We start from the raw sequence: 19390 nt of genomic DNA on the forward strand, positions 1-19390 counted from the left end.
TCACAATATTCCTCACAGACCTTTAGGTTACAATCCAAAACCCCAGATTAGAATCCTACAGAATGTATCACTATGCGACTTGATGTTTCCTAGCAAATGGCTTGTTAAATGCGACGAGTCGTGCATCTTATGTATTAATGATCTGGATATATTACGCTGTTCAATTCTACAGCTAGCTCTGTTTATCCCTAGAGCGAGTGCAATTGTCTAAACATGGCACAATCTCTTGGAGAGGCCCGATGTAGATGTCACAATGATTAGTAAGCAGTGTGTCAGCTACTGATGAGATGATTTTTGTTGGATTTTTTCCCTGCTTCGGACAACTCTGGGTCCTGGAGTGACAAAACACATACACGCACAAATACACACAGTTGTTGGCATTTCCTTGGCTCCAAATAAATCTCTTGTGATACACAAAGCTCTCTTCAGAACTGGCCTGCTAATAGGTCTCTGGGCCTTTGCCAGAGTTTGGCCTCAGGACAAGAGCCAGACGGACGGATACAGACCGCTCTGAGCTCCATTGCTGCAAATACGTCGTCTTGAAAACACAGTTCACTCTTGTCTTGCACAAAAATAATTAAAAAATGAAGACTGTTGCAGTGTCCTAAAAGTGATGAAGAATATGTGAACACAAACGCAAACTTGATTTCATAGTGCGTTCTGATTAAAACATTTAAACAACAAATCAAGAACAAGCTTAGCTGCACTTACTGTAGCAGGGATCTCATCAACCAATGAAAAAAAAAACGGTAACTGCAACAAGTAATGGCCGAAACATAGTCTGCACCAGAGATGGGTAGATTACTTACAAACTGTAGTTCGTTACTGATTCCAAATTACATGACAAAAATTGTAGTTGACAGACTACTTTTTGATTACTTCAACTCGCTTATCACATTGATTTAAATCAGATAATCCTGTACCATTAGTTGTATTTTTGATATGCAATGTTGAAACACTTCTTAAACCTGAAATTATTTTTGTAAATCGAGTGGTCAAATGCTGTGTAGCCACCTGACTAATGACTGTTTTTTTAAATTATTAAATTATAAATTGTAATAATGTTACAATAACAATTTTAAGATGTAATTTAATCTAATTACAAGTACTTTATTTTTGTAATCAGATTACATAATCAGTTACTACCCAGCTCTGGTCTGCGCAGACATGTGAACGCAAGCATTCCCTGCTAAGCAAACTTGATTTAATATTGTGTTCTGATTAAAACATCCAAACAACAAATCAAGAACAAACTTAGCTGCACTTCCTGTAGCAGGGATCTCTTTGAACAATAAAAACAAAGCATAGCTGCAACAAGCAGTGCCAGAAACAGAATCTATGCAAACGTTCCTTGCTACACAAACTCGATTTCATAATTTATTCTGTTTAAAACTTCCAAACTACAAATCAATAATAAGCTTAGCTGCACTTCCTGTAGCAGGGATCTAATCAACCAATAAAAAGAAACCGCTGCATCAAGTAGTGCCTGAAATATACGCAAGTATGTGAGTGCGCGTTTTCCTGGCTACGCAAACGTAATATTTACGCAATTTTTTTTTACCATATGCAAACTTTATATTGTGTTCTGGCACACACAAAAAAAAGTTTGTGCAGCTGTGTGTGCGTTTCTTGCATTGCCACAAGGGGCGCTATAGCTAGCGTATATATTTTATTCTTTGATTACAGATCGACTACTATTAGGACAAAGCAACTGTTTGCAGAGAATCTGGCTGAGCTTGTTTGCTTAAGTTAGTTAAACCATCTACATGATTAGCTAACTATCTGAATTATAACACATTGATAACTCTATCGCCCTCTTAAGTTCTGGGGTTATGCACACATTCAGTTTGTTGGCCAGGCATTCGTGTCTGCATTTAAATACTTGCATAGAGTATGTTTCTGGCTGTACTTCCCAGTACTGACAATGTTCTTAAATCAAAGTGTAACATTGCTGTATCAAAAAGAAAAAGTGAAAAAGCCTTCATCCTTTTGATGCATTAATTTAAGCCACAGTTAGATTTTTCATCAGGCTAATTTGAATATGATGTTCTCTCACCAAGGGCTGAAATCATACACAGCTGTCCCAAGGCTTTTAGGTGACATTTATGGAATGATAATCATGTAATGCTCAATCACGTTCCAGTAAAAGATCAGCTAAATTATGTTTTGACATCATCTGTTGTCTTCTTTTACCCTATCTTGTTTTTTTCTCTGAAGCATAGTAAATAAATGAAGGCCTATATTGTATAACTCCCCACTGTGAAATCAATAAACCAAGGCTTGGTTTCACAGACATAGATTAAACACATCCTAGAATAAATCTGTGCCGTTACCGGTGGTTCTCCATCACAAATCTCCACTGGAGATATTCGTGGGGAGGGGCGGCCTAGAGTCAATTACTATTCGTAATGCATCTTCAGGAGAAAGGAATGAAGGTGAATAGTAAATTATAAGCAGTAAGAGAGCTCAGCCACAGTGGACAATGTTTAATTTGACATAAATGAAAATGAGGCCTCGGAAGTGACTGGAAGTACAAGCGTACAGTGGGCTTCATTCATAAAAACACAAGCAGAACAAATTTCTTTGTTCATGCTGGCTTCTTTGTTCAAGACGCATTCTTGCGTAAACTGTTGCAATGAATCGAAATTCGTAATTTTTTTTTTTTTAATAAATGGTATGCACAGAACATTTAAAAGATGAAAAAGAATGATGGAGAATCAGTAAATTATAAATAATGTATTGCTATTGTGTGATAATCATGTAATCAATAAAAAAAGCAACTGCAGTATGATTATGAGTATTATAAAATGTAATTTAATCTGATTACAAGTACATAATTTTTGGAATATGATTACATAATCCAGATTACATGTAATCGGTTACTACGAACAGGACGCATTTCTTTGTTCATGCTGGCTTCAATAAGCATTCTTGCATAAAATGTTACAATGAATCAAAATTCGTAATTGTTTTGTATGAATGGGTTTCACGGAAACAAGTTTTTTCTTTGTCATATTTATAGTTTTTTATTTGTTTATTTCACAAAAAATAGTTAATTTTAAAGTTAGATTTTAATATAATTGGAATGCTATTATAGGTTTTATTAATAGTTATATATTTTTTATTTTTGTAATTATAGAAAATAGTTTTAGTAATTTTGTTGTTTTTGTAATTTGAGTTTAGTTTTTTAACATCTCTATATATTTATACATAGTATATGTCCTTTTTATAATAGTTTTTATTTCAGTTTTATTTTTAGTGATTTTAGTAGATCAAGTTAAATTAAATGAATATGAGAAATGTTTTTTTTTTGGCAACAAGCTGAAATGAAATACTTTTTACATGTTTTGTTTCAATTAATGTTGATTTTATTTCAAATAACATTTAGTTAGTCAGTTAACTATAATAACCCAACATTGTCATTGATGAACAACGAAACCCCAAAACATTTTTGTCAGTCATTTTGTTAAATATGCATTTTTAATGTTTCATTGGCTGAATCAACACACAAGTATGACATATTAACAAAATCCTAACATGAAACTCTAGATGGTGCAGTCCAATAGGTCTAACTCGATCTGACATAATGACATCATCACACGGTGCAGCTGATTGGTTCTTTTCGTATCAGCAGTCAATGAGCTTGCTGCTCAACATTCAAATACTTGGCTAGTGCTTGCTGTAGCAGTTGCAGTGTGCTTTAGAAACCCTCCACCTTCCCCAGCTCCACCTGTATAGATCTGCTATGGGGTTATTCATGTATGCTACATAGGGGTTATTCATATATGTTATATGTGCAGCAGCAATATTTCTTACCAAAGCCTCAGAGAGTTGTCATGATAGAAATGTACTTCTGGTCTTCTGCAGCCTTGTTTTTGTTCAGTTATATATGGTTTCAACTCTGAAAGGGACTGGTTATAAGTTATATTTAGGTTATTTAATAAGCATTTGCAAACACTGCTACATGCATCATAGTTTGATGTTTTAAAGAACTTTGTGGCATGACATTTTATTCGTATTAAGGGTAGATTTATGAGATGGGTGGTCTCGAAAATGTTTAATCTGAAATGTCAATTTCCCTGATAAATTAAAACCACCCAAGTCTCGCTTCACCTCTGTTATGACATATCCAATCATCCTTTTAGCCCATCTAAAGACAATGAAATGCCAGTCAAGCGTGCAAAAGCAGGTCTGCAGTCATGACTATGCCGCACACGTTAGCTTTTGTGTCGGAGATAGCGAGACACTATCTGAGGCTATCTAAGTGATTCATGGACTATTGATTCCCTAGTCAGTCCAATTGCAGGGCCTTCGATTGGAAAACCTGTTCCCCTGAGGCCTATCCATGCAGATGCCATATTGCTGTGTAGTGAAGCAGAATTGATATTAATTTGAGATATCTGTTAAACTAGTCAAACTCACTTTATCCTCCACTATAAGCCATTGTGAAAGACAGTCACCCTGGGAAAACAACATGTCATGCAAACAAACGCGAGACAAAGGCAATAAGTGCTTTATGATCTTTTTTTCTCCCCTACAGAAAGGAGAGACTGTGAAAAGGATACGAGAGGAGGTAAGCTACATGCTACTCATAAATATTGTCTTTCTCAGTTTCCCAGCATGCATCATGCGCGCAGAACAGACGGTATTCCTTTGAAGCTAGTGCGGCACTACACCACATGCATTCTTACACATAAATGTGGATTAATGCTGGAAGAAAGACACTGAAACGCCCTTACATCCCACATACGTCCTCAAAACAGTTGATGTCCGCCACATTAAAGCTGAAAGACTGCAGAAGACATGAATATTTAAATGAAGCCTTTCATCTCAAGGGCGCATGATGCGCACATGCGGCGGACTCTAATTCGTTAGTTTGATATGAATGTGTTGGAATTTTCAAGGTAGTTGCTATTAACAATAGCTTCTGGGTAAAGATTGAAGTGGGTTACCAAGGAGAAAAACTCAGGAGTGGGTGAGCGTGTCCCTGTGAGAATAAAAAAATAAAAATAATTTCCTGACAGTGCTGATCAGTAGAAATTCTTTCTTGTCTCTAGTTCTCTAGCTCGCCTAAACCTCTACCTAATGTTTTTTTGCTTCCTAACAACATAAAATGTCTAGAAGATTGTATTTTTTCAACCTAATTAATGGTTTGGGGGGTGGCAAATGTGAACGCAAGCCTGCGCATGAGGCATTCTCTATTGCATTAGTTGGGACACCACAGGGGTCAATCCTGGGCCCGATAGATGTCATAAACAGAAGAAATTGCCACTGGAAGTTTTTTTCTGCTGTTCTGTGCTATTTATTAGCAGAAGGAGCTTAAAGAAAGGGGGGGGGGGGAAATTAAAATCTGTCATCATGTACTCACCCTGTCACAGCAAATCCATACGACTTTCTTGTGTGGAATGTAAAAAGAGATATTTTGAAGAATATTCATGCTGCTCTTTTCCATACGACAAAATCATATAGTTGTGAATCTCAAAGGCATAATAAAACTACACTATAATACAAATGTTTTGAATAAATCGTTCATTTCTATCACTCCACAACAAATCCTTTAAAAATTCAGAACAGAACAGAAATGAAAAGTTTAAACAGTTTAAAACAATCATAAATTATAGTGGAATTCATTATAATCACCAAGTCTATACAAGATTAAACTTGAAAAAATAAACTTCGGCGCCAAATGTTTGCGCTTTGTGTACGGTTTGCATGCTTTACAGTAATTGCATCAGATAAGTTGGTTTGTAATATAAGTTTCAGGTGATTTAAAAAAAAATAATAATAATTTATATATATATATATATATATATATACACACACACACATTTTTTGCTATTTTATAAATAATATTAATATACAAATTGTATAAAACGTAAGTTATACTGTAGCTTCAAGACACTGTTGACTAAACTCACTTGCATTTGCATGCATTTGTGCATGATTGATAAAGAGATCAGTTTAAATGAAGCTGACAGTCAGAGCCCTTCAAGAGAATGAAACATGCAGCTCAGTCCAGATCTCTGCTGGAGACATCCACACATTTAGACAGAACACACACGATACGCACACCTAACATAAGGCCTATGCGGGCGGAACTAGTTTCCCTGAGGAGGTCAGGTAAATTTGTGTTTTACAGATGTATGTTGTGATTTTAATCCCATCTGAATCGAACACGCCTGCGTTTTTCTTGCACAGCCCTGGTTAAAAAATACAGAACAGATTGCCTACTATTTCCTTGAGCATCCTCTGAGAAATCTAATCCTGTCTGGATAGGAATGTCTTGTGGGATATTATGTTTTTTTTTACAATGCTGAATATGGTAAAAAAAAAAAATTCTTCATTATGGATTAAGGTGTTTTTGCCAAATTGGAGTTAAAAAAACAGTTGGTGGTTCAAGTACTGTTGGTATCCTACCTGATGTAGAAAGAAAATGCATTTTTATTAATTTATGTGCTTAAAAATGCACACATACCTCCTGCATATTTAATTTCTGAGGTTAAAATACAATACAAGCAAGGCCACAACTTTCCTATGCATTTGAGCAGAAATACTTCGTACTAGAGTAAATGCATAATATTTAGTTTATTTTCCCTCTTTCTCTTTATCAACCTCCCATCCATTTACTGTTCCTTTACTTTTCCATCCTTACAGAGCAGTGCACGTATCAATATCTCAGAAGGCTCATGCCCAGAGAGAATCATCACCATCACGGGTGCCACAGAGTGTGTGTTTAGAGCCTTCACTATGATCACACTCAAACTGGAGGAGGTAAGTACAGGAAAACCACTCTTACATATACAAGCACGCTGAGCAATAAGCATAAAATATAATAAAAACATGCATGTCATTTCGCTAATGTTAGAGAAACAGTCCCATAAAAAAGTCAAACTGACCTTATTAGTTAAGACTAATGGAAATTGGATAAAAAATGTGTTTATACCTATGAATAATTACTTAAAGCTGTTAAATCTACTCAGATTTGTCACATCGTCAACAGTATGTGCAAATAACTGATGTTTGTCAAAAATGAATGCATTCCGGTCAATTTGCAGTGATAAAGCTGTCAGCATGAACGCTTCTTAAAGAAACAGTTCACCCAAAAATGAAAAAATCACAATCAAAAATCCAAGATGTAGATGAGTTTGTTTCTTCATCAGATTTGGAGAAATGTAGCACTAATGAACTTGCTCACCAATCGATCCTCTGCAGTGAATGGGTGCCGTCAGAATGAGAGTCCAAACACATAATGAAAACATCACAATAATCAGTTCTTCAACAATGAAGGCCTCTCTTCATAATATTGTTTACTCCAGTGAAAAAAGTCATCTTGCCTGAATAAGAAGAGAAATATTCACAGATCAAGAACAATTTTCAGCAAATTTTCATTTTCATTAAAACATGTTCCTAGTCTTAATGGGCCCTATTATACATCTGGTGCAATGCGGCGCCAAGTGCGACGCAAGTGTTTTTTGCTAGTTTCAGCCCGACACAGTTGTCATTTTCACATCCTGTGCCACGTTGTTTAAATAGCAAATGCATTTGCGCCCATTTGTGGGCCCATGGGCGTGCTGGTCTGAAAACGAGGTGTGTTCAGGCGCATTGCTGGCGTGTTGCTATTTTGAGGCAGCTGAAATAGACTGCACCATTGACGAACTAAAACCTGGTCTAAAGTAAATGGCGCAGTAGTTTTTTTGTTATTTAACGAGCGCGTTAGTATAGGTGGGTCCACAACGTGCATACACTCTGCTTATTACACACACAGGGACGCACAGCAGCACACAAACATGCCAAATATTAAAAATTGCAATTGCAATGTAAAAGATTATTATTGTGTAGGCTACATAAATATAAAAATTCCTACATGTCATAATGGATAGTCATTGCATGTATCAGAATTAGGCTACCTATTTGTTCGCGCACGAGCAGCTCCGTTTCATCTCTGGAGATGCGTTCTGTCTTTGCGCTTGCAAATTCCGCCGTGTAAATAGCAAATCCGCCATGGCACGAGCGCAACTGGCTCTTAAAGGGAATGGGAGATGAGACTCTGATTGGTTTATTGCACGTTATGCCCAAAACACACCCATGACTCATTAACAGAATAGGGACAACCCTTTTAGATCATGCGCCGGGCGCGCCGACCGTTTTTATTGTCGTTAAACTAGCACAAGTGGATTTGGACACACCCTAAGTGCACCTGCGCCATGCACTTTAGACCATGCGCTTCAATTGTTAAAATAGGGCATAATAACAGAGAAAAAAAATTAACATAAAAATTTCGATGATACCAATAAATAATTACTTTAATGTTATTCAAAACCTTTTTAAATGTATTGCATCGTCCACAGTCTGCAAATAACTGACTTGTGCAGAAACTGAATGGTTTCCGGACGATTTGCAGAGATAAAGCTGTCAGGCTGAACGCATGAACACCCTTTAACTCTGCATGTTTGAATTTCAGCAATTTTGAGACATGGTTTGTAAGAACAGCTGGATGAAAGAGTCGTGGGTAGTTTTCATATATCGTCAATCGGTCCCATAGCAGTGGGGTGCCTATCTGTTGTAGGATAACCTCAGAAATATAATTTGAGCCCCTACACGATACATTCCCTTGCTGATGCCAGTGAACGATTGCTGAAAAGAGACATACAGCTCTCTGAAAAAAGTGTCAGACTTCCCAAATCGCGATGGGACTTTTGAAGCTGATGTGTGTCATGTATTTTTTTTTAAACGTTCTCACCTGACATCAACGTTAACTCAACCAATGGCATGAGTCTGAGGTCGTGATCTAAAAATCATTCTAAAAATTTGAAGGTAAATGCATAAGCAGCCAAATGTAAACCTGAAAATACCCAATAATTTATAGAAACATACATACGTTTGCGTCCCACATCCGTATTTTTATTAATGGCATCAGTAGAGTTATATAACTGCTAGTCAATGAGGTGTGTATGTCTGCCTGCAGCATGTCAGCTCTACACCCACCAAGTAATAACAAATCTTCTCACTCCTGCTAAATCCATTATGTATTTGATATCCTTTCATAGCAGGCAGGGTGCCATTCATTAAACATCTGTTAGGAATCTCCCTGTCCTCCGCACAAGCCCGTTTCCGTACCCATAACGGAAGAGTCACCATAGAAACCCCTGAGGTGGTGGCGGGGTTCGTTTATGCCGAGCATATGATGAGCATTGCTGGTTGAATTTTACAAGGAGCTCTATTGAGGTCTGGCCCAGCTTTGATCCAGAAGGTTTTTGCCCGCTCTTTCAGTCAGCTGAGAACATGGAGGACATCTAAAAACCATGTTTCAGAGTTTCGGATGATATATGACAGAATAGACAAAGAATTTCGGAGCTTAGGGAGAAGACTGTGAAAGTCTAGACTAGAAAAGAACAGAGTTGGGTTTTTTTTAGCTAAAAATTCACAGGGCATGCCATGGGACACTAAGACACTAGGTCTTATTCACTAATAATTCCACATGGTTTTATGTGCTAACATTTTGGCAAACAATGTAAAAATGAATATTAATATTGCATAAATTCACATAATTTTTTTATTTCCATGTAATGCAGGCATTCCCAAAATTGTTGTCAGCCAAACCTCTTTCACCTAATATATTTACTTGAAGTACCCTTGAGATTTTAAAATAAATATTTTAATAATTATATATATATATCACATTTGCTTGATCACGCTTCTCTGATGTTGGTTAATGTTCCCAATGTTCACACAAATGAAATATTTCATTTTTTAGTAAGTGCGTTTTTTTTTTTCATTGATGTTATTTTAAAATTATTTACTTTAATTTTACATTTTTTTGTGATCTGATTAATTATCAGCATTTCATTAAACCCATGAACCCCCTGCAGTTCCGAAACTCAGTTGGGGATACCATTAAATAATATAATGTTTAATGCACTTCATGTTGTTAATAACAACAAATGTAATATATTTTCTTACTCTTTGTATTTCATATCAATATGGTATAAGATTATCCTATTTAAATCAATGTGACAAACAAATATAAAAGTAATCAAAAAGTTGTCCGATTATATTACCTAAAATATGGAATTTAATGGATTACGTTACTAACTTACTAACAATCAATTTTTTTATGTAATTTGGAATCAGTAACAGAACCCTGTTTAAATTATTAAGCAATCATGTTAAAATAATAAATATAAAACTAAATGCATTCACATTAGAAATCTGCCATGATAGATTTATTATTATTACAACATAATTAAATATATGGTACATTTCACAAGTAATTACAAATAAATTACATGTAACACATTGAATCAAACATTCAATTTAAGCAGAAAAGTATTTTCTTGTAAAACTTCAACCAATAAGCTTATGTATTCTAATATATTATTTACATTAGAATATTTAATCTAATGTATTATTTACAACTTCAAACAATCATGTTACAGTGTATAATAATAATAATTTATCATCATCATTTTAATGCTTGAGAGCCATATCTACATAAAATAGACAAAACAAGGGTAATTTATTTGTACTTTTTTGTATAATTTATAGAATGCTATATTGTTGCTGTTGATTTGTGGTACTAGAACAACAGAAGGCACTTGAATGGCACTAAACATTTCTTGCTTTGCTTCAGAAATAGTTTTTGACTTCACCCGCATGCTGTCAACCCTGAGTTGTTGTTGCATAAGCTTTAGATTGCAGCTTTAAAACAGCTCTTTAGTTGCATCAGATCAAGAGCCTTTACAAATTGTCATAAATTCTGAGCCAGGACCCCCTTACTCAACAGCTAATATGCAAATAAGACAGAGTCAATCTGCTGAGAGTAATTTCTAAATTGATATTTTATTATCCAGGAGGGTTGTTAAATGAGACGAGAGGGATGAGGGGTAAAGGCTTTGTGTGACGTCCTACATCAAGAATGAATCAGGGGAGTGGATATCCTTTAGTCACTGTTATTAAGAATGAGGCATATTAATATCACTCCTAATTCTACTGAGAAATACTACAGAGGGCCACAAAGAGGCACTGGGAACAGAAACAAATAGAGAATATCTTTTCAGTCAGCCATATTCCTTTCCACAGCATCGGCAAGAAAAGATGCACAGATTTCTTTTTTTCCACCTCCCCTTCGTTCTCTAGAGGTTTCGGGGCGAGACGTTGAACGAACACAATAAACAGCGTCTCCAAACCCCTAGTGCTGATGGAAACACTAAACAGAGAAGAAAAAGACTCACTAGCTCTACTTTCCGAGACGCCACTTGAGGTGTATTCATTTGGCTCACGTAGGTGAGGTCTGGGTTGATTGGCAGAGAGACAGCACACGCTATTAACATTTCAAACCCGGCAAGATTCCTGCTCCCCCCTAATTGATTGCAGCAGTGGTGGGCCACGATTCGGGCTGATATTTATTACCTGGTTTAATTAAAGAGAAAGCCTCGGAAACTGCACTGCGTGAATAATGGACGCTAAAGCTGATTTCTTGTAGTGGCCGGAATATGACAGTGGAACGCTAGTTGTCCTCCTCTACTTGAAGGCATAGCTCTACTTTAAGCAATAACCATAAGAAATTTCTGAAAAGCCAAGATGTGCTATTTTATTGGGGTTCTGTTTTCGCACCTTGCGAATGCATGTCACATCTTGATAGAGACCAGAGTGAATGACAGGTGGGTAAATATCGTTTAATTTGGTCATAAAAATCAATTGGTGTCTTCGACAGCGGTGCAACTGTGTTCAGTCAGCTATAACCTTTTGATAGCGAGGCACATCGATCTGCAAAGTCTGAATAGGGAAATTGATTACAGTGGCTTTGGTAAAGAACATTTCATCAGATTGCAATCAAAAGCCACGAATGGCATTTTCAAACCTTGGAACAAAGAAAGTACATTAACAATCCTTGTGAATTATGAGGACATCCTTCAAAGGGGAATCACCAGATTAATTCACGGCGTGCCTCAAATCTTGTTGAGCAATGCTGTCCCTTATTTACAACCAAGCCTCTGATCTCTTACCTGAATCAGGTAACACATTTATTTTTTACTTTTGCTTGTTTACAGCAAAATATGGGAACAGTTGGCAGCACCCATTTCGTGTTTGGAAATACCAGTGTTGTTGATTCCCTCTAGAAAATCCAGGTTAAACTGGTAGAAGTAGTCTTGGTAGCATGAGGACATCATAGGGTCAATTCCCTCCGGGGGTAACCTGGGGTTCATTCACTTGCTCAAGGGTACAATAGTGATGGATCAGTGCTTGAAGGTTCAATCCTAAAACGTTCTACTTACCAGACCAGATCTTTAAGCGTGGTTCCAAACCACTCAGAATCAAAATCCTTATTCTTTTGAAAGATACCATAAAAGCCACAGTACAACTTTCAGTTAACACGTCATTCATTCTATGTTTGGCCCTCAAGGACTTGGCTGCTCTTGTGGCGAATGGCACAGTCACCAGTAAGCCTCCAGTCACGCTGCGGCTGGTCATCCCGGCCAGCCAGTGCGGTTCCCTCATAGGCAAGGGTGGCTCCAAAATCAAAGAGATCAGAGAGGTGAGTGCTTTTCCATATCCCTATCTTTCTTTCCTCCTCCCCAGGATGTCCATGTTAGGACTGCTTGCTCCCTTGCATATTTAATGGGTTTGGATGTCAGTAAAAGCCCATTTATTTTACATTTATGGTCTCTGGGCTGTCAAGATGGTATGAGGTAATGGTGAATGGTCTGTCATGCTAAATTTGGTGTGTTCCGTAATGCAGTTGCGGGGGGTGTGGGGAAGGTTGTTGGAGGCTTTCAAGTTAGCAGCACCAAGTAAACACAGTGCATCTCAATGTATTAGTTTTACCCTCTTGCTTCATGGGGTTTGGTTAAGGAACTCTTGGATTCAAGAGTGTTTCCACCATGGTTTTGATTATAAATGTATGTGTATTTGGTGGTTTTAACCTAGCAATACTTAAGGGGGGAATTGCTTGAAGTTATCTAAGTTATCTAAATCAGTTTGGACACATTTTCAAAGAGAAAGATCTAATTGCAGTAAAGTTAAAGGAATAGTTCACCCAAAAATGACATTATGTCATTAATCACTCATCCTCATGTCATTCCAAAGCTGTAAGATATTCGTTCATCTTTGGAACACAAATGAAGATATTTTTGATGAAATTCATAGACACCAACGCAACTACCACGTTAAAGGCCTAGAAAGGTAGTAAGGACATTGTTATAATAGTCCATGTGACATCAGTGGTTCAACTGTAATTTTATGAAGCTACGATAATACTTTTTTGTGCACAAAGAAAACAAAAATAATGACTTTATTCAACAATATATTTTCTTCCGTGCATTCACGAGAGTACCATGTGGTGCCATTATTAAGTCATTATTTTTGTTTTCTTTGCACACAAAAAAATTATTCTCATAGCTTTATAAAATTAAGGTTCAACCAATGATGTCACATGGACTATTCTAAAGATGTTCTTACCACCATTCTGGGCCTTGTCTATGTAGGGTCGGAAAGCTTTTGGATTTCATCAAAAATATCTTAATTTGTGTTCCAAAGCTGCACGAAGGTCTTATGGGTTTGGAACGACATGAGGGTGAGTAATTAATGACAGAATATTCATATTTTGGGTGAACTATCCCTTTAAGGTTTGGGTTGGTCCTCATTTTCCGTTACCTAGGTCAGGGGTGTCCAATCCTGCTTTTATAGGATCAAGTTCTTACTGAACTCCAACCCTAAATAAAGACATCTCAACCTAAACATGCTATTTAAGGTCTCACCTGTCAGATAGGTGTGTGTGGGAGCTAAACTCTGCATGAAGCTGGCTCTCCAGGAGCAGGATTGGACAGATCTGACCTAGGCAAAACAGTGTACTAATGATCTGTTCTTCCTTGGTTTGGCAGAAAACAGGGGCTCAGGTACAGGTGGCAGGAGATCTTCTGCCTAACTCCACAGAGAGAGGTGTGACAATATCTGGCAGTCAGGATGCCATCATCCAGTGTGTCAGGCTCATCTGCACTGTAATACTGGAGGTAATTTGACTCCGAGCAAATCCATTTGGCTTCATTAACACAAGATTTTTATGCATGCATTGGCCTTGAAAAACTGTTGTGGATGACTATTGTGTGATATTCCTAATCTGCAAGACTTCAAAGGCTTCTGTGCTTCAAAGACCGCATACTGGTTTTCAGTTTTAGCTTTAGTGGCGTTGATAAATGGATATGATACATTTCTGGAGCCTAAACAGATATTTTTATTGCTTTTTGCATGTCAAATACTTTTTCCCAAAGATACTTGATCTAACTAACTGCATGTTAAAAATCATTACAGTAATGATTAGTGAATGTGGTCTCAGCTCTTACACAGCGTGAAATGCATTTGCTCTCAAATGGGTTTCTTTGCACATAAATGGTTGAGAAAAAGAGTTTATACTTTTTATTCAGTGGGATTGTGCTGAATGCGAACTGCTCGTTCTGTTTAATTTTTAATGGACTGGATGAGGAGCAGATTGTTGACGGCTACACTGCCCATTTTAGGAATCCTCAGCTGTCTGCCTGCTCCAGGATGCAAATTATACAAAGTCACCCAATGAATATTTAAAAAGATTCTTTTTGTTTGGTTGAGAGCAATTGTGGGGGATGCGCTTCACTGGGTTTTCATCACTTTGGCCTTATTCTGACCTCTTAATCGAATTACATATGAGCAGGTACAGTCAGTTATCGGCGTACTTATGTTTTATTTTATAAAAGATGTCCTTCAGGACAAGATGACACCTTGTCTTGGACTAAAAGGCCAAGAGTGATTTCAGAGTCATTTTGTAAATTAATTGTATTCCTTTTTAAAGTTGTAGGTGTAAAATGTAGGTTTGAACAACAGACTTATGATGCTACTCAAAGAAAACATGCTCAGGGCACATTTTCAGCATTGCAAGTTTTCCATCTGAGGATATCACGAGCGAGCATTAATAGCATTCTGAAATAATTTGGCCAAATGACTTCCTGTGAGAGGATAATGGTATGCTTTTAAGTGATCCGATGAAGAGCCAATCGATAAATGTTGCATTTGTGCACCGTGTCAGCATTTCCAGTCATATGACCAAATGACTTTGCAAATGCCTTAGGTAAGAGAAACCTTGATTTGTTCTAGATGTTCTAGCGCTATTGTCGAATGAGCCGAGAATGATATTCAAAGTTTAATATCAAGGGTGAATCTGAAAAGTTCTAAGATAAAATTAATAATTGTTGTATGTTTGCAGTCTCCTCCAAAGGGTGCTACAATTCCGTACCGCCCCAATCCTGCACCAGGCGCGGTGCTCATTGCTGGAAATCAGGTAAAAATACACACCAAAATGGCAAAACACATGGTTCTTTCATCCACAATGCTAAGCGTCCTACTTTTCTTATAAATTCCATAACACTTAAAGGTGCACTACAAATGAACAAAAATCAATTATTGAGAAAGTAAAAAAAAAATTTAAAAATCTGTTTCTGAATTTGTCTCCTTGTCTTACACCCATTCTGTTCTTCTAATAATACTAACCAATAATTTGAGGTCTCCAATGAGGTTTCGCAGGAAATGTCAATTTGTCACGTCCATAGACATTTGTAGGATTGTTTATTTTAAAACAGTTGATTTTAATGAGTCAAAAGATATTATGTATGGATTTTTTTTTGTTATGAATTTTACTTTTTTAGATAGGGCGTACCAGTGTAAGTTTTAAACTTTAACTGCTTAAAGAACCAAATATTCCACAGTGCACCTTTAATAAGTGCTAAAGGAATAGTTCAATCAAAAAAGTAACTTTTTTTCAATAATGTACTCACCTTAGTTTAAAAAATGTATTACTTTTTCCTTATGGGAAAATTTCGCATATCCTGGCCACTCTTTTTAAAATAATGAAAGTGAGTTGTCAAGCAACAAAATGACAACATAATCACAAAAGCAGTCCACAAATAGTCCAAGTCAAATAATGACAGATTTTCATTTTTTGGCGAACTATTCCTTCAAGGCCTTGTTCACACTGCACACAAATCTGATTTGTTTTTCAAATCCAGTCTTCAGGATTGGCTGTCCAAAGTGACATTTTGCAAGGAATGAAATTGGAATCCATTTGTTCAGACAGTATAGTCAATGTCTGGTACAGCTACATCTATTGTGAGATTCATGACGTAGGTGTCATCATGATGCCAAGAGAGTTGTTTCTTTTACAGCTGAAATTAGCAAGTTGTCATTGTGGATGTATATTATGGCTTCTCACCATGGTGCTACATTTATCAGGTTTACATTATCTAATTGTATGAATGCATGCATTATAAAGTATGAATGCATTTAAATACGTTTTTTTTTTTTGTAAATCAGTCTAGTAAAATGAAAAATGCCTGTGTGAACAAGGTTTAATTGTCTCAAATATAACCCTCATACTTATTGCTGGGATCAAGCAGATCCAATTAACATCACCAAAAACACAAACCCCACCTGTAAATATGCTGTGTGCACTGCACATACTTAATATTCAGTTGACTTAATATTGTAGAGCTTCATAAAGCGCCACACAGCTGACAGCATGCTGCCTCCATTTCCTTTAATAAAAAGCATCTGTCCATCAATGAAAGGTATTGGTTGGGACAGTCTGTGTTTATGAAATATTTCTAAGCTTGTTTGTTGTGTGTTCTCATTAATGACATGGACTGAAGTCATGTAAACAAAGTATTGCAAACATGAATAAATACATCTAAGGTTTAGTTCCATTTATTAGGTTACACTGTTATAAATCTGTCATGCAGCTAATATCATATTGCGAGAAATTCTTACAGACTCAATAGACCTTATTCAGTGTGAATGGCATGTTTAATTTGGCACAAATGAAAATGGGATTCAGGAATGGAAGTATATTCAAAACCTGAAACACGAGCTGAACAAATTTGTGTGTAAAAAGCGTTCACGAGTCTCAGTTTTGTCGGAAGATATATTTTGAGTGCTTCGACTAAATTTGTTGGTAAAACCATTCTTACTTCAGTTGTCGGATTTAATGGCCTTTGAACAAACTGTGCTTCCATTCTTCACAGCCTTGTTTTCATCCCCATCAAATGAAGTATGCCGTCTATCCAAACTAAGGTCTATTGTTTCACTCTTTAATCTATTGTTTGCTCCGTTACTCACTTCACATCACAACACGTCTCCAGAAGAGAGTAGAAGAGGCCGTTATGTTTATTCATGTTGACACAGCTATTCATTATCAACACTCCTATGCATGAATAACAGTAGCATTAAGATCAATCGGGCTCATGAATATTCCTCACCATTAAAAGTGTTGTGAAGTCATTTGCCAATGGTGTAATTAATCGGACTGGCAGAAACTTTGACGTGTGCACTTATGATGCATCGTCTGTTTGATATATTTACCTGTCTGTCATGATGAGTAAGATTAATGTCTAATAATGAAATTAATGTTCATTGCTCCATCTTTTTTTAACGCTTTTCTGTCTGAATTCAAATCACGCCTAATGGTAATGATAGCAAAATTGACGCTAATGTACATGCGAAATATGCATATTCGTAAGACTAATGACATGCAAATGAAGCCTTGGTTTGTGTCTCTGTCCCCTATTTGCCTTTTTAAGGTTTTCGAAACTTCAGAGTTTGCGTCTCACCCGCTTTTCTCAGTGGCTCAGGGAGGGCTGGATCTGCAACAAGTGAGTATCATTTATCCATGAAGGATAAAATAGGGAGCTCTGCTTCCCACTCTTTCTTTATTTGCCTCTTTCGCCCCTGCATGGAGATGGGAATTCTGTTCCCCTCTATCATTCCTCCTGCCGCATGTTGCAGCCAGTGTCCTCCACACTTGAGCAAGGGAGCGAGACTATACAGCAATTACTGTTTTTAGACATGAGATTGTTTTTCCACTTGACATTCAGTTCAAGCATGGCTTTACCATCGATCCGCTGTAATTGTATTGATTTTTGTTGAGAACTGAGTTTTGACTTGATTTTGTAAATTTGTGTTAACTTTGCAGGTATGAAATATAGGGTGTCCCCCAAGGCCGTAGCGTTGGCCCTTTTATATTCACATTTTACATTTAACATTTTAAAAGATTTAGCAATAAAGACATTTTTACCCCAAAACACTTACTTTTCTGTTTTCATGTAGCTCACATACAAAATTATGAGCTAAAAAAATAAATAAAATAAAATAAATAAATACAACATATTATAAAATGTATGCATCCATATATTTTGTGAGGAACTGACCAAAATTTAAGTTGATTTTTCATCTTACTTGCTAAGTTTGCAAACAACTTAGCTTTGAAGTGTATAATTTACAGGGCGGGAAAAAAAATATCACTGTTCTTTAACAGTATGAGGTGCTTATCACTGATGTTTCTGTGAGAAACATTTATTCTGGATGTTTTAGTTACAGGATACTCTGCTGCTGTGGGAAGTTCATTTGAGGATACTATGATGGTGTGAATGACTGATAATCTCTCGACTTAATGTTCAGGTCTTCTGGGCAGACTGTTATCAGTGTATATGTGCAAGTTTTACTAGTTAGCAGTTAAACACAGTGGTGAAAGAATGTTTATCATGGCCTGGAGACACAATATTAAGGGTAAGACTTTTAAGTGTGCATAAAAGGAGTATTTCTTAAAAAATAACATTTACCAACCTTTATGTGATTGCAAATCTGTGAGATTTTTATTTTTCTGTGAAACCCAGAAGAGATATTTAACAGAATGTCTAAGCTGATTTTATTTACATAAGCGCACATTTGCACTCAAACGGTGGTTCATTTATGAGACGTGAGAACCAGTGGCATTTGTTGTCACTATCAGACCTGGAATATCATATGTGTCATGCCAGCAAACAAAGAGCTATGGCGGAGGGCTAACATTTTCAGTAAAACAACTAAAATTATGGTCTGTTCCTCATACAAAACTGTTTTATGACTTTAGAAGTTTTATGGACTACATCTTTGTCCTTTTTTGAGATTGACATTCCCTGGTCACTGCCTGCTTTCGTTGTACGGAAAACAACCTCATGAATATTACTGAAATCATCCTGTGTTTTGAGAGTGAATTAATGATGACAATTTTCTTTTTTGGGTGAACTGTTCCTTTAAGTGTCAGCCACCTCTGACTAATGCTGATGTGAAGGCTAAAAAGGGAACCATGTGACCTTCCAATACACACACACTCTACCTCAAGAGCTGTAAGGACGAGGTGTCAAGCCCGAGCACTGACATTCTCTTAAACGAGCAGAGATAAATGCTGTCTGCCAGAAGACAGGGGACTGACATCACCACAGCTCTCGCTAATGAAGGCACCACATATGTGTGTGTGTGCATAAGGATTGCGCTGCGTTAAGTGGCTCAGCCAGGCGATTAATGCTTTTCTACATTATCGTACATTAGCGTTTTG

General features: G+C 36.8%; 1 protein-coding gene across 3 annotated transcripts in view; it reads left to right on the forward strand.

The window, feature by feature from the left end:
• LOC107592828 (poly(rC)-binding protein 4-like) overlaps positions 1–19390 on the forward strand; it is a 97647-nt gene that overhangs the window by 62542 nt on the left and 15715 nt on the right. For all 3 annotated transcript variants that reach the window (XM_016282385.1, XM_016282383.1, XM_016282384.1), the window contains exons 5-9: positions 4541–4573; positions 6655–6771; positions 12404–12535; positions 13881–14009; positions 15233–15307. In XM_016282385.1, coding sequence (XP_016137871.1) covers positions 4541–4573; positions 6655–6771; positions 12404–12535; positions 13881–14009; positions 15233–15307 — 486 coding nt within the window. The remainder of the gene's footprint in view (positions 1–4540; positions 4574–6654; positions 6772–12403; positions 12536–13880; positions 14010–15232; positions 15308–19390) is intronic.

This window comes from Sinocyclocheilus grahami, unplaced genomic scaffold, assembly GCF_001515645.1.
Source record: "Sinocyclocheilus grahami isolate Dianchi unplaced genomic scaffold, SAMN03320097.WGS_v1.1 scaffold159.1, whole genome shotgun sequence".
In the NCBI taxonomy this organism is placed as follows: Eukaryota; Metazoa; Chordata; class Actinopteri; order Cypriniformes; family Cyprinidae; genus Sinocyclocheilus; species Sinocyclocheilus grahami.